Source organism: Platalea leucorodia (assembly GCF_965183815.1).
Source record: "Platalea leucorodia genome assembly, chromosome: W".
NCBI classification, from domain to species: Eukaryota; Metazoa; Chordata; class Aves; order Pelecaniformes; family Threskiornithidae; genus Platalea; species Platalea leucorodia.
Genome location: NC_138859.1, coordinates 31,859,220 through 31,874,406, shown reverse-complemented (window position 1 = coordinate 31,874,406; position 15,187 = coordinate 31,859,220). Strand labels below are relative to the sequence as shown.

The 15,187-nt window shown below is 47.8% G+C and overlaps 2 protein-coding genes across 4 annotated transcripts in view; one reads left to right on the top strand and one right to left on the bottom strand.

Annotated features, from left to right (window-relative positions):
• LOC309601791 (ubiquitin-associated protein 2-like) overlaps positions 1-13,137 on the top strand; it is a 75,239-nt gene extending 62,102 nt beyond the window's left edge. For 2 of the 3 annotated variants that reach the window (XM_082334916.1, XM_082334915.1), the window contains exons 22-28: positions 5,202-5,280; positions 6,755-6,969; positions 8,311-8,410; positions 8,494-8,601; positions 10,115-10,182; positions 11,167-11,358; positions 12,930-13,137. In XM_082334916.1, coding sequence (XP_082191042.1) covers positions 5,202-5,280; positions 6,755-6,969; positions 8,311-8,410; positions 8,494-8,601; positions 10,115-10,182; positions 11,167-11,358; positions 12,930-13,025 — 858 coding nt within the window. In that variant the 3' untranslated portion in view covers positions 13,026-13,137. Of the gene's footprint in view, positions 1-5,201; positions 5,281-6,754; positions 6,970-8,310; positions 8,411-8,493; positions 8,602-10,114; positions 10,183-10,505; positions 10,659-11,166; positions 11,359-12,929 lie in introns of those variants that run through there. The other variant, XM_082334917.1, reaches the window with a different exon arrangement.
• LOC309601688 (interferon-like) lies at positions 710-1,456 on the bottom strand (the record flags this gene model as incomplete). Its single annotated transcript, XM_082334855.1, has 1 exon — positions 710-1,456. One exon carries the CDS (start codon positions 1,454-1,456, stop codon positions 710-712), a length of 747 nt encoding a protein of 248 aa, XP_082190981.1.
• Positions 13,138-15,187: the final 2,050 nt, after the last annotated feature.

The window sequence follows — 15,187 nt, the reverse complement described above, 5'->3', positions numbered from 1 at the left end:
TGCTGAATGGTTGGTTGTGATGGGGTGGTGGTTTGGAGGTGGCTTTCATGTCTTGGCAGTGGGAGAGGGTTGAGAAGGGAGAGGGTGGGTGGTGGGAGAGGAGGAGTGGGCAGGGCAGGCATTACATCATCTGGGTGAGTGTGTGCTTTGAGGGTCTGGCATCAGCAGGAGATGCCTGTGGGCTTGAAGGACCATGGTGGGTCCCCGAGAGTGGCCTGCTGTCCGGAGCCTTTGACTGGGGCAGGAGGCATCGGTGGGACGGGCTGCAGGAGGGAGGCTCATCCCTGCCTGCCCCCAGAGACCCTGTCTTTGCCTGTCAGGTATATGCATGATGACAACCTCTTTTCTTTTTTCTTATTTTTTGTTTGCAAAAGTCTTTATTTTCAACAAGTGAATAAATAAATAAATATATAAATATAGAAATGAATGTCCAGCAAAATAAATAAATAAATAGAGATCTCTGATAAATAGTCATTGGCATGAGAGACCCCACAGTGTCCATGGGGACCTTCCCCTCCATCAGGGGAGGTTGCAGTCTGGATGGGCTAGATAATGTTGTAGGTAATAAATACTATCCCTCTCCCCATCGCCTTGTGGCTGTCCATGAGCATGCAGCACAGCATTTTCCTTCTCCTTCCTTTCCAGCAAAGGTGTGGCCGTGGTGCGGGTATGCAGGCTGTGCTGCAGCCTGGCCCCAGCCTCGCCACGGTCATGCCCATTTCCCTGTCAGCGCAGGCTCCTGGCTGGAAGAGGTGTGAGCAGTGCTGAGCAATCCCAGCCCCGGCTGCTGTTGCTGGCTCCACTTGATCTGTGACCGCCAGCGTTGGCTGGGTATGGATGCTTGGTGCGGGTAGGTTTGGTGGAGGGCAGGAGCAGCTCGGCTCTTTATTTGCTGCATGAGCGTGTCCACGTGTTGGAAGCAGATGCGAGCTTCGAGGCGGACGTGGTCCCAGGCGCAGGCGCTGTGGTTGTGGATGTGAAGGAAGTCGTGGATGTGCCTGAAGTATTTGTTGATGTTGAGCAGCAGGTTGCGGGGCCCTTGGCCTTTGAAGAACATTCCATCGGCTGGCATGCATTGCTCCAGGTCTTCTTTGTAATGCTGGAGGTTGTTGAGGAGGTGGTGGCGTGCCTGGGCATCCCAGCGGTGGGGGGTGCTCGGGCTGCTGAGGGTGGCAAAGAGGTGCTGGAGGATGCGAAGGGCAGTGGCAGCGGCTTGCTGTGGGTGGTTGGTGTGGAGGAGGGTATCAGGGAAGGGGAAGGGCACATGCTGGTGGTGGCAGGGCTGTGGCGGGCTGGGAGCCATGGCCTGGAGGAGCTGGAGGCTGTCCCAGGGGAAGGTGGCATCGTGGGGACGCAGGTGGTGGCAGGCAAGGGCAGTGGCAAGAGCTGTCAGGAGGAGCAGGAGCGCCAGGGCGCCATGCCACAGACGGGGCTGCAGGGTTGCTGGCGCAGCCATGGTGGAGCTGTGGGTGCTGCGTGGGTGGTGTTGGGCAGGAGCCTGGTGAGGCTTGGTGGTGGTGCAGGTGGGCACTGTGCTTGGGGTGCTGCCGGGTGGCCGGCTTTATGTGGTGCCGTGGCTTTCCTTTCATCATCGTCATCATCTAGACAGAATTTCCCTGTTTTCATTTTCAGTTTTGCTTTCCGTTTACTTTCTCCTGAAGGATTTTGTTGTGCTTGTCAAAGTGTGAGCAGAAGGTGGCCCTGCCCTAGCGAACTGGAACTGGTTCTTTCCCAGGGCTGGTGTCGGGGTGTGTGGGGAGCCCGGCTCCTGTGCCATTAGGGTTCTGTGGGGGATGTGAAAGTGCGGTGGCAGAGGCTTTTGGGGCAGCTGTGCTGGGGATGCATTTCAGGGTTTCCTTTTCATCTACTTTGTGAGTTGTCTTTCTTGGTTTTTATTTTCAAGTTTCTCTGCCTACCAACATCTATTTTTCTTATTTTGTGCTCTGATATTATTTGTATATATGAGTTAATGTATGTTTTCCTTTATTTCTTATTAACAAATTGTAAAGTCCCGATCCGATTTTGGGCTCGGGGAAGGTTTGTAATGATCCCAAGAGTGAGATTAAGACACAAACGAGGTCAAATGCCACCTATCAGGCCATTTTTATTGGATAAAAGCAGAAGAATGGAGCGATAGGAAAGGCAGGAAATATTAGGAGGAAACTAAGCAAGCATTTGGAAAGATAAGCAAAGGATAATCACCACCATGGATCCAGTGGCGTCCCGTTGGTCCTGTCTTCAGTTCTTCGGTGGTGGGTGCACACTATGGTTTGTTTCCATGGTCTTTTATATATGGCACGTGTCCACAGTCCGGTACATGCATATATGCCCCACGCATTGTTCATGTGCTTTAGGTCTCGCCTATACGTGACCATTGGCAGGTAACAATGTATATTCTTGGCGGGCAGCTGGCTCAGCCCAGATGATGGTTGGTATCTTGCTTTGATGGTGCCTGATAAGCAAAAGAATGGTCTGCTGCTTCAGCAAGTTTGCATAAGTTTCCCCGCAAGCCGCAGTGTCGCAGGGTTTTGCATTTCCACCATGTCTTATCAGGCAAGCATACACAAGCAAGCTTTGAGACAATGGTTTGACATTCCAGTCTCTTACACAAATATTTTAGTTTGTCAGTCTTTCCCCTCCCCCCTTCCTTTCTCTATGGCACCTGCAGCTTTGCTGGTGGAAGAGTTTTTCCTCTCTCTGCAAATATCTTACAGAATATTTTTGGGGTCATCTGTCATCCTCCCTGCCCCCCGATTTATTTGTCCTCAGTGTGTTGATATTTAGAAATAAATGCATAAATGTCACAAAGGATTTTTCATCAACTATTCATGCAATAATTGTGATTTCTAGATTTTGGGTTTTTTGATTGTGTGTTGAATTTATTGTAGAAATTAGGCAACATTAGGTATTTGGGAGGCAGGAGCGGGTGGGAATATTTGTCTTTGATGTGCCCGTCCGCTTACATCTAGAAAGCGAAAGTGGTCAGAGTCCCAAGTGCAAGTCGTCACTGCTTCCTGGGTAGCTTCTAGCAGCGAGAGGTACCGGTGGTTGCTGATACAGTGAGAACGGGGGTTTCTCCTGAGGTTTGAGAGGGGGTTCTTTTTTAATTTAACTCAATTAATTAATGTGCATGTTGTTGCTGTAAGTTATCACTGTGATTATTATTTTTTTGTGTGTGTATTACACTGGGATATGCTGTCTTTTCTGTTAGCCTGTTGCAGGCTGCCTGTGTAGCAGAGATCTTACAAATGCCTTAGCTGGTGTGCGTGGTACCTAGTGAGCTGCTTGGTGGAGCTTAAATCTATTACGTCAGATCACTTATCATTTTTCAGTCCTTTTCTGTCTTGCTTTTTGAGTCTATTCCTGATATTTCAGTTTTGACTTTAGGCACCTTCTCCTGCATGCCTTCTGTAGGTCAGGAAATACCTGTGTTGTTTGAAGAGCAGAGTATCTCTTCTGATGTTTTCCTGTGGGTGGGCATGAAGTTGCACTCATATTTTCTAATGATTTTTTGTTTTGAATGTGTTTATGCACAGGTGTGTGGGATAGGGATATGCAGTGCTGATGTGGTTTTCCCCCACCTGAGAGGCAGTGGGAATAATTGCAATCCTTAGACCCTGTTCTCATGTGGATTTGGTTATATTTTATCCAGTTTATATAGGGGAAAATGCTAGTGTGTCAGTTCCAGTTCATATCCACCGAATCCTGTTCAGATCTCTTCTCCAAATCTGCTTTTTGTGGCATTTTCCTTGGAAGGAGACGGGAGCGCTGCTTTTGAGTAACCTGCTAAGACTTTTAATGTGAATTTGGTTGTGTTTTAAGTGATTCATGCCAGAGTTGATAAGGTGGAATTACCTGGGAAGGAAAGGATGATGAAATATGGCACCGTTTCAAGTTACAGAAAGCACCTGCAATACTAAATCTTTGCTGGATTATTTCATGTTTGGTGATGGAGGATTGGGTGTAGGAAACGGGGGTGATGCACAGAAATGCAGCAAGGTGGAAGGTGCTGTCAACTCAGAGAAAGCATTTGAGGTGCTGGGGAATTTACAGAGAGGGGTATGAAGGAGGATGTTTTTCCAGTGTTGGAGAATGTGTGGAAATGGATACGTTAGTGGTTAAAGTATTAACTCTTGATGGATTGGAGGTGGTGAGGAGTAAACCATGAGAATTAGGAGGAAACATGCGTAGTAGAGTACCAGCCCCACATGTGGAGTTCGCCCAGAGAGGGAAGGGCAAACTTTTCTCTTTTTCTCCTAAACTGAAGACAAAATGCTGCTTTGGTTTTGCAGGCATGTCCTGTCATCTCTGAGTGCGAGCTTTCTAGGGTGAGGACTGTCTTACCTTCCTGTAAAGGACCTAGAAGAATGATCTAAGGCAGTGGACCCCACCTTTTTTGATCACACATGTTTTTTTACATCAGTAAGAAAATGTGTGAGCGCTCGCCCCCGATATATTTTTATTTCTAAATTATATACATATACTACTGTAGTAATATGTATGTTATAAAACATACACAAAAATAAAAATTAAAAAAGGATGAGAGAACGGTTAAACAAACACTATTTTTAAAATTTATTTATTAATGGTACCAAAAACATTTTCTTTGTGCACCTCAATGGATTGTCTTGCGCACCTCACTTTGGAGACTACCGATCTGAGGTCTCCTGTAACGTAGTTTAAATAAATTTTCCAGTCATCTGGTAATAACTCTTTTTCTCTCTCTTTTTTTTTTTTTTTTAAATATTTATTTGTGCTGTTTTCCTAGCTGATGTTTCCACTTTTAGAAAACAGGGCATGGTACAAGAGTAAAACCTTTAGACTATATACATGTTGCGATTACGGTCCTGGCCTGACCCCAGGTCTTTGGCCCCTGATGGTCTGTTGCTCTTCCAGGTGCAGTCTTGCTGGAAGATGACAGCTCAGAGCTGAGGGTTGGGAGGGAAAAGCATTTAGTTGTTGCCTTTAACTTACTATTAAGAGATGAAGTATTTGTATACAGTCTTAAAAATGTCTATAAAGTAGGTTTATTTTGAAGTTGAGGATCCAGCTCCGCTGTAAGCGATAAGGTCAGCTTCTGCCCAAACTTCCTTTAGTTCTTCCTTTTTAAATTTTCTTATGCGTATAATATGGGGTTCATAAGAGCTGTCCAGCTCTGTTATGGTTTCAACTATTAATAAACAATGTTGTCTCTTTCCAAGGATTACTACGGAATTACATTCCCTGCTCCTGCAACCTTGACGGGCAGAGATGGGAGCCTTGCTAGCAACCCATACTCAGGTGAGTGCTATTTAAAGACAAGGATGGTAAGTGAGATGTGCTGGTTTCTAAATGCAGGTCATCCTGCCGTTGCTGAAAGAGCAATTGTTTTTCCCTTCTGTAAACAGTTAAACCCATCAGTCCAAACTAGCCAAACAAAAGCGAGCATCTCCCTCTCAACCCTGACATTGATGTTTCTTCATGGTTTTGGTCAGTAATTCGTATGTGATGACTTCTGGGACTAAGTTGGATAGCTTTTGAGAATAAGTGCAAAATTGTTACGAATGTAAACGGCAGTGTCATCTAGTGCCCTTCCCAAGCACATACAGGTGCTTGAAAAATATTCCATAGCTTAATCATTCTTCTCGAAATTCAACTGGCTTGCTTTCCTTTTTTGGCACTGGATTAGACCCCCCTCAGCAGCTCCCCATACTTTGTTACTGCTGTTTTAGCACTTGTATGTTCCCAGCAGGAGCTGCATCTAGCAGGCTCTCCCTCACCCTCCCCAAATCTAATGGACTTTGTTCCCAAAAGCATGTGGTCTAAGAAGCCCTTCCTCATTCCTGCTCTTGCTCTTCAGTTATCATTGTGCAAAGATGATATTAATGCCATCCTGGATTTTCAGCCAGTGGTTTTCATCCACTGCCATCTGATTACAGCTTAAAGCTGTAGCCATAGGTGTTATAATTCCTATAACGATGGTATTAAGTGTTGTCATACTTCTTGGTAACCAACAAAAAGGAATACTGGTTGGGAATGAGATAGATGTGATTGATGTATGTCGCCTCCCTAAAAAACACATGAACATGCTGCTCTGTAAGCTGCCAGAAAATGCAAGTGTTCAGGAATTTTCTGCTTTGTAATCACTTCTCTCGGGAGGCTGCTTTTGGGTTAATAACCGAATTTCCCTTCCTACTTCTTCAATAAGGTGGCACACTATGCAAGCCTTGCTTTCCTGGCCTTCATCTACTGTCTCCAGAACTTTGGTGGTGTGAGGAACTGGACATCTAACTAGTCATGCTTGACAAATAAACAGACAATGACAAAAATATGCCCATCACTGCCTGTAAATCCTAACTTGCTTTCAGCCCATGAAGCTTAGCTAATCAGTTTAACCTCCAGGAGAGTCACACTTTAACCCAACAACCATTTGCTCTTTCGCTATTTACCATACTTCTGCTTTTAGCATGTTTTATTGCAATGATCTGATAGTAATGAATCTGCTCAGACTGTGTGAGATAAGTATTGGTATCTCCATTTTATCAATGGATTAGCCATGGCATGGAGTTCTGTGCCACGAACAGGCAATGTCTCTGTGGCCATCAGGAGCAGAGACTGGGAGAGCACTTCCCATGAACAACTGCAGGCTTTCAAGTGTAGGATGTGCTCTCTTCTGTAGTTATCTACTTGTATTCAGAGGATTTGAGTCCTTTGAGTCCTCCACTTTCAGAATAGCTTTGATGATAGCTTTTCTGATCAGTTCTTTCTTTTGCAGGTGACGTAACAAAATTTGGCCGTGGGGATTCTGCCTCCCCTGCTCCTGCTACCACGCTCGCTCAGCCACAGCAGAATCAGACGCAGACTCACCATACAACTCAGCAGCCCTTCCTCAACCCAACCCTGCCCCCGGGGTACAGCTACACTGGGTTACCTTATTACGCTGGTGTGCCCGGTGTACCCAGTGCGTTCCAGTATGGGCCAACCATGTTTGTAAGTGTGACAGCCTGAACTGTAACCCTCCCTTCATGCCTCTCTGGTTTTGCTCTCTCCAGCCCAAACCTTCTACATCTTGGAATTGTAGAATGGTTTGGGTTGGAAGGGATCTCCAAAGATCATCTAGTCCAACCCCCCTGTCATGGGCAGGGACATCTTTCACTAGATCAGGCTGCTCAAAGCCGCATCCAACCTGACCTTGAACACTTCCAATGATGGGGCATCTATAACTTAAATCTAACATCCAACCTAAACCTATTCTCTTTCAGTTTAAAACCATTGCCCTTTGTCCTGTCACTACAGGGCCTGGTAAAAAGTTTTTCCTCCATCTTTCTTATTGAGTCCCCTTTAAGTATTGAAAGGCTGCAATAAGGTCTCCCTGGAGCCTTCTCTTCTCCAGGCTGAACAACCCCAACTCTCTCAGCCTTTCTTCATAGGAGAGATGTTCCAGTCCTCAGATCATTTTTGTGGCCCTCCTCTTGACCTGCTCTAACAGGTCCATGTCTTTCTTGTACTGGGGACCTCAGAGCTGGATCCAGTACTCAGGCGGGGTCTCATGAGAATGGAGTAGAGTCATCTTTCCCAGTCTGCAAGGGAGCTCCAAAAAAGTGCAAGCATGAGAAAATAGCTGCAATCCCTTCCCTAAGAAAACAGGAAATTTAAAAGGCCAGAATTCATGGACTCCTGTGCAGGTTACTGTAAATAGCAGACAGCTGCAGCTCATGGACTCAGTGTTCCTGAAAGCCCTTACTAGTCTATGGAGAGTCAAGAGGAGACCCAAAGCTGAGTCAGCGAGCTCAGAGTGCCTAGGAAATCCTTTTGAAGATGGAGGAGACCCCTTTAAGTCAGAGAGCAGTGCTGGTATTCTCAGGAGGAAGAAGGTTTTTTGGGAAGAAGTAATGCTCCAGGCAGAAGGGTAGATGAGTCTATTTTAGGACCCTGTAGGACAGTGTTTTATGAAACAGCCTCAGGCAGGAATTGATGTTTCATTTGATTCTGGAGGGAGAGCACTGTGGTTGCTCCTTCTTGGGTTTGTGGGTAAGAATTTGCTGTTTACATTCAGTGTATAAAAGAAATACGCAGCCTGTTCTGAGACAGGGTTGCACTGCAATCAGAGGGGCGGCTCTAGCAGAAAACTTGGGGCTTGCACAAATCCACTACAGCAAGTTACTGCTGGAAGCGCGAGTGCCATGTCCCATGCCATCCCAGTGCTCCCAACTCCAGATTAAATTTCCCATGTGAGGTGGAGGTGCCTTCCCCACTAGATGGCAGAGGGAGCTTGCGTTTTGCATGCCATTCCCCAATTAACAGTGGCTTTTGTTCCCTTCCTTTGTCCAGGTACCTCCAGCATCTGCTAAACAGCATGGAGTCAACCTGAACGCAGCGTCGACTCCTTTCCAGCAAGCGAGTGGCTATGGGCCGCACGGCTATGGAGCAGGTATGCTTACCACTGCGCTTTTCACGTGAGCATCTGCAGAGCTGCTTGCACACTGTAACACCTTGTCTTGTACACACTGGCAGGCTATGATGACTTAACGCAGGGAACGGCAGCTGGAGATTACAGCAAAGGAGGCTACAGTGGATCATCTCAAGCACAAAACAAATCTGCTGGCACTGGACCTGGGAAAGGTAACACATGAGGCTTGAGGTTGCTCTTGAATGGGATTTAGTAGGGCAAACTCCCAGTATTGCCAGTGCTGTGCAGTCAACAGAGCAGCCAGCTCTAAACAGGGTCACGATCCAAGCTGTTTCTCCATCTCCCGTATATAAAATGCTTTTTTAATGGCCCAAGTGTTCCTTCTAAACCTCATGGCTGAACTTTGCATAAGGATTTGTGTGGCTGATGCACAGCTTTGTCCACAATTATACAGGGGAGAAATGGTGAGCTGTTTCCTCTGCCAAAGTTTTCTTTGCTGAAGAATAGTTGTCCTGCAGCAGTGCTGTGTTTTTGAAGCCTAAGCAGTTGGATGTTGCTGCTGAAATGGTCCTCTGCCAAATGATGACTAGATTTTTAATTTCTTGGTAGGCACCCGAGATAGCCATGCATTAGGGGCAAGCAGGGCAGTTCACGCATCTCTGGGCTGTTGTTTCAGCTGCTGTCTGTATACCCTGTAACTCATTGCATTGTTTCATGCCTGGAAATATTTCCTTTGTGACTGTAAAGGCTGAAGAATTTATACAGCTTATATGAAAGCTTTATTCTGCACATGCTGGTTAGACCTGAGAAATATATACTGAACTGCTTAGCACTAACTAGTTCATCCTTGGGCTTAAGCAAACACCAAGCATTTGCTGTGCGTTGGAAACACCAACTGGACTGTCTTCAGCCAAGAGCTGATCACGCTCTCTGTGGAGGAGCAATCCAAAAAGGAGCAATGTCCTAAGAAGGGTACAACCTTAGAGCAGTGCAAACCCTCTGAGCCCAGTCCTCTGATTCACTGGCCAAAGGAACTGCTGGTTTTATTCTGATCCAAGTGAAATGATTAGAGCCGGTCTTTATAAAACTGTGAATAAGTGGCTGGTTTGAGAGTTACCTCGCTGGTAAGTGAGTGTTTCTGAGCCTGTTGTGGCACCAGCTGGTCCAGGTGGAAGCCAGCCTGAAACAGTGATATTAATTCTCTCAGGGCAGAGGAGCATTGCAGACCTCACCCTTCTGCAGGATGTGAAAGGACAAGGGCTCAAATGTGTAGCAGATGCTGAGTCTCATCACTCAGCGCACTACTGGAAAGCTCTTAAATGCTGCAATAGAGCCAAATGCATCCCTAATCCTAAGGGAAAGCTGGCATTTCATGAGCTTAAATGAGTGTTCAGTGCAGCCAGCTGCTGCCTGGTGAAGTGCATTTGAATTCAAGTGGTAACCTCTGGGTCATGGACGTGGGTGATTTATCCCAGTGGGCTGGTTTCCTGCTTTGCAGCAGGAGCAAGGAACCGAGCCCTTTCTTCTGTTCCCGTGTGGGGTGCCGTGGGTCTGAGAGCATGGAGAACCCCACCGGGCTGGCCAGCAGCAGCAGGGTGTGTGGTGCAGTGGCTGCGGATGAAGGTGCATCCACCGAGGCCGCCGGAGGTGCCAGGAGCAAAGCATGGGGTTCATGCTGGGTGGTGGTTGACTTTCTCATTGTCGGTGGCTTTTTTTGTTTTCCAGGTGTTTCTGTGACCTCAAGTAACACAGGTGTGCCTGATATCAGTGGCTCAGTCTATAACAAGACTCAGGTGAGCAATGCTGGAACCTCATCCCTCATGACCTGAGGCCAGGCCAATGGCTCCCCTCCTGTTTCCAGGCCCGGTTGGTCTCAGGGTTGGCAGGCCATGGCATTTCTTATGCTGGCTGTTTGCTGTTGGAGTGGAGTCCTGCCCTCTGTCCCACTGTTTCTGCCATGTCAGCTCCTGATGGCAGCTGCTGGCATAGGTGCAGCACTCTATGCTGCCCCATGCAAGCTGTGTCTTGGGTGTAAATGAAATGTGATGGTGCTAATGTTTTTAGTCAAAATAGCCCCCAAAGCAGGTGAGTTGAGAGGCTATTTGCTTTTCACCAGAGACACCAGTCAGTAGTGCCCACCCCTAACACCCGAGGGTCCCTGTCCCACGCTCTTCTGTGACCATTGCTCAGCGTACAGCTTCCCAGGGAAAGCAGAAAGCACTTTGACAAGCTGTGGTGTGCAGTGGGCTTACGTCCAGCTCCTGTTTTCTCCTCCTTGCACCCTCAGCTGGGAGAATCGGTGTCTGGCTGTGATCCATGCTTACAGGTAGGAAGCCAGCTCTTAGCTACACACTTAGTGTTAGAGGGTCAAGCTTTGGCCACGGGGAGGAAAATCTTATTGCAAGTTCTTCTTGCGTTTTTGTTGGGCTGCCCTGGGTAGGTCAAGTAATTCCAGGCTGAGTCCCTGCAATGTGTGAAGGACTGATTTCAGGCAGCTGCTGCCATCCCATGTCCCACTGAGTAAAAAAAGGTCAGGGAAAAATGGAACACAGTAGCCGTGGAAATAAAAATAAAATGTCGGAGGCATTAGTACAGAAATATGGGTGAGAACAGGAGCTGAAACTTATCTGCTGAAGTGCTCGCAGGTATTCGATGTGACTTGGCTTGCTTGCAGGGTTGGTGAAAGGTTCAGGTGATGTGTGTTTGGGCCACTCTTGTCTGGTCACCGTGGGGCTGTTCACACCAATCTGACACTGTCCCCCTCACCTCCCATGCAGACGTTTGACAAGCAGGGGTTCCACGCTGGCACGCCGCCTCCTTTCAGCATGCCCTCTGCTCTTGGATCGACTGGGCCCCTGAACCCTGGTGCTGCCCCAGGTTATGCTCCAGCCCCATTTCTCCATATCCTGCCTGCGCATCAGCAGCCTCATTCCCAGATGCTGCATCACCATCTTCAGCAAGATGGGCAGGTGAGTCAGCCCCTTCTGCCTCTGCAGTGTGTCGGCAGATTGCTCCCACCCACATCCCAGCAGGGTCTTGGGGGTTTTTGCTTCCTTCTGGTTTTTTGCTTTGCTCAGTGGGAAAGGGCCTTGACAATGATTGCAGACTGACAGACTCGATGCCGTTGACCAGCTTGGGGAGGGAACCTCATGAAATTTGGCAAGGGGAAGTGCAAAGTCCTGCCCCTGGGGAGGAACAACACCACGCACCAGTATATACTGGAGGCCAAAGCAGCTTGGCAGAAAAGGCCCTGGGGGTCCTGGTGGACACCAAGTTGAACATGAGCCAACAGTGTGCCCTTGCTGCAAAGACCACCAATGGTATCCTGGGCTGCATTAGGCGGAGTGTTGCCAGCAGGTCGAGGGAGGTGATCCTTCCCCTCTACTCAGCACTGGTGAGACCACACATGGAGTCCTGTGTCCAGTTCTGGGCTCCCTAGTACGAGAGACACATGGATGTACTGGAGAGTCCAACAAAGGGCCACAAGGATGATGAAGGGACTGGATCATCTCTCTTATGAGGAAAGGCTGAGAGATCTGGGACTGTTCAGCTTGGAGAAGAGAAGGTTCAAGGGGCATCTTATCAATGTATATAAATACCTGAAGGGAGAGTGTAAAGGGGATGGAGTCAGGCTCTTCTCAGTGGTGCCCAGTGACAGGACCAGAGGCAACGGGCACAAACTGAAATATAGGAGGTTCCCTCTGAACATCAGGAAACACTTTTTTACTGGCACAGTGACCAAGCACTGGCACAGGTTGCCCAGGGAGGTTGCGGAGTCTCCATCCTTGGAGCTATCTGGACATGGTCCTGGCCAACTGGCTCTAGGTGACCCTGCTTGAGCAGAGGGGTTGGACAAGTTACCTTGAGAGGTCCCTGCCAGCCTGTTATTCTGTGAAGAGGCCATCCTGATGTGGGGTGTGGAGAGATGGGCTGTGAGGTGCGAAGCTGAAATAGGTGCTGCTGTCCCCTGGCTGTGGCAGGAGAGCAGGATGTGAGCACTTGTACTATAACTCGGGGGGGGGGGGGGGGGGGGGGAAGTCAAGCATCCCCTTGCAGGTTGCATGTTGGCTCTGATTTCTGATTTGGTTTCACCAGCCCATGCATTTCCTTTCCTCACTATAAATGTTCCCTGAAAAAACAGTGTTCTGCCTTAGAGTCCAGAAATAGGAAATGACTTCTGTCTCTGAATGTGTGACATCCTTGGCTGGTGCACTGCCTTTGTTCACCTTGAGAGAGCTCCTTTGCTGTCCCTAGTCTTGCTCCTCTCCTTCCTTGTGCTTGAACCTGTCTTGGGGGTGGGGTGGGGGTGGTATGGTGTGTCCCCGCACTCCTGCTTGGTGTCTCTGTGGCCGTTTGTCCCAGATTGTGAGACATGGAGATATTGCAGAGCAGAAACAGATCTGTTCAGGGAGGGGCATTGCTATGTTGGTGGATGTCAGGGCTGTCCCTGGGGGCAGCAGCTCTTCTGGTGATGTTCAGATGGGCTCATATTCCTGGGAGCACTGATGCCCATGTCTCCTTCCTTCTTTCTGATTTCTAGGGTGGATCTGGCCAACGCAACCAACCCAGCACCATGCAGCAAAAGTCTCAGACTACCAAAACTGCCTATGGCACTTCTCCATACTGGACAAACTAAATCTGAAACTGGGGAGGGGGGAGAGAATGAAAGGAGAGGAGGAGAATAAAACAAAAGAAAAGAGAAAAAGAAAAAAAGCTGAAGCCCATTCCTGGAATTATTAGGAGAAGAAGTAACTGCTCAGCCAAATGTCTGCATGGGGAGAACTGCAGCCAGCCAGCCATCCTCTGTGTGACTCACCTGCTTCCTCTTTGAGTTGCTGTTGTATGTAATATATTTATGTATGTATTTGTAAATGTAATAGAGCCTAAATGTGGTTTTCTGCATCTTGCAGCTTATTTTATTTTCTTTGTAGGAAAACTAATTAATCATTTCCCATCTGCACCAGGGCCTCCTTCCTTGTTTTTTTTTTTTAAGCTCTATGGGCTTTTATAACTCTGTCAAAGACAAACTGTGCCTTTTTTTTTGGAAGCTGGAGCTGGAGGACTGCCTGTTGGTTTGATTTCTGCCTCCAGCCTCCTTTAAAGCTGTTACTTTAAAGAGGAGAGAGAAAAAAAAAAAAAGGAAAGAAAAAAAGTAGTCTTGTGGGCCTTCCCCCTTTTTTTTTCTCCCACCTCCTTTTTGCTGTGGAAGATGAACTCTAGTGGGCAGTTTGGTCACTGGTCCTGAGCTGCAGCCTCACCTTTTTATTTTTCAATTTTTAAATAAAAGACAGGGTGTTCTTTTTTGTTTGTGGGGTGTTTTGTTTGTTTGTTTGTTTGTTTAGCAAGAGACTTTGGATGGCTCAGTGTGTCCTGGAACCTCCTTTGCATCATTAGAGACGCAAAAACTATGTAGCGGTTTCTTAAATAAAAGTATAAGCTATGTCTTGTACCTCTTTTCACCCTGAGCCGCCATGTCCAGGAAAGCCAGACCTGCTGGCTGGAAACTTCACCTGTCCCTCCCCGCTTTTTTTTTTTAAAACAAAGACCCTGTAGGCAATTCCTGGTCCTTCTTATCCTACACCAGTGTGGTGAATGTTTTAGGAGTTTCATTTTGGTTTAGCCCTTCCTCCACCTAATAAAGATCTGAGCATATCACTGGTGTTTGTCTGTATTTTCAAAAGCTCCAGGAGCAGTTTTGCTTTTACAGCCTGTCCCTTTCCACCTGCTCCTGTAACAAAAGCTCAGCTGGGAGGGTAAGAGGAGGAGATGGGTCTGCAGGGGCTACTGAATACTGTGACAAAGGTGAGTGCACCTTGGTGCTGAGAGGTCACAGGTACCTGCAGTGGGGATGGGATCCTGGACAGCACCCCGACTCCTGCCATAAGCATCATGCCTTTGGTGTCCTCTAGCATAGTCCCTGCAGAGCAGCTAGGATAGATAAGGAAGGAGCACAGCTGCAGCACTGGCCTCCCTTGCTTTACCCATGAGGTCCATGGCCTCCACCAAGAGGAATGTCAGTGGTGAGGGCTCCCGAGGGACAGTTCCTGCCCCAGGCTCATCTTCCTGATCATCCTGGCCCATGCAGCAGAAGAGGTGGGTAAATGTGAAGCTTTATCTGTCCACACAGCAGGTGAGGAGCTTTTTTGCACTTCCCCATTCCGTTTTAAGACCCACAAGGAAAAAAAAAAAATCTGCTTCTACTATGAGAATCACTTTTATTTCTTAGAGTCACACTTTCACCAGCTCCACGTCCTGTGTCACCTAGCCCTGGGGGTGTGGGTCAGTCCTTGCTTGTGTGTCAGGGTCCAGAAACAGTTGGAAGTGGTAAAAGGCAACACATGAGAGTTAGTACCAGTGCAGAGCAGACCCCTGAGCCTTAGGTTTGTTGCAGAGCAACTGCAAGGGACTTCAGCCAGTGCTTCTCTGCTGTCCCCAGCTGCATAACTTCCATCCTCAGCAGTGTCTGTGGGCATGGAAGGGTAGTGCTTCCAGGCCTGGAGGTGATGGCCTGTGTTGCTGCTCAGCACCCTCCTCTTCTCCAGCACCTTCCCAACTGCTGCAGGGTCCTGCCCTCCTCTCCAGATGTGGCTAAATAGGATGCTTTCCCATTTTTACACTGTTGGTTCCAGCAGGATTCTTCTGCAGCAATTTCCTCTCTAATCCCCTGTTCTACAGTCTGATGGTAGACCCAAGGTTGCTCAGCTGCACTCAGCCATCAAGGAAAGAAAGAAGAAAAAAAAAAAAAAGAAAAAAAAACCTGCACAAGTGGCAACTGGGTTTACCCAGTGCAGAGCAGGC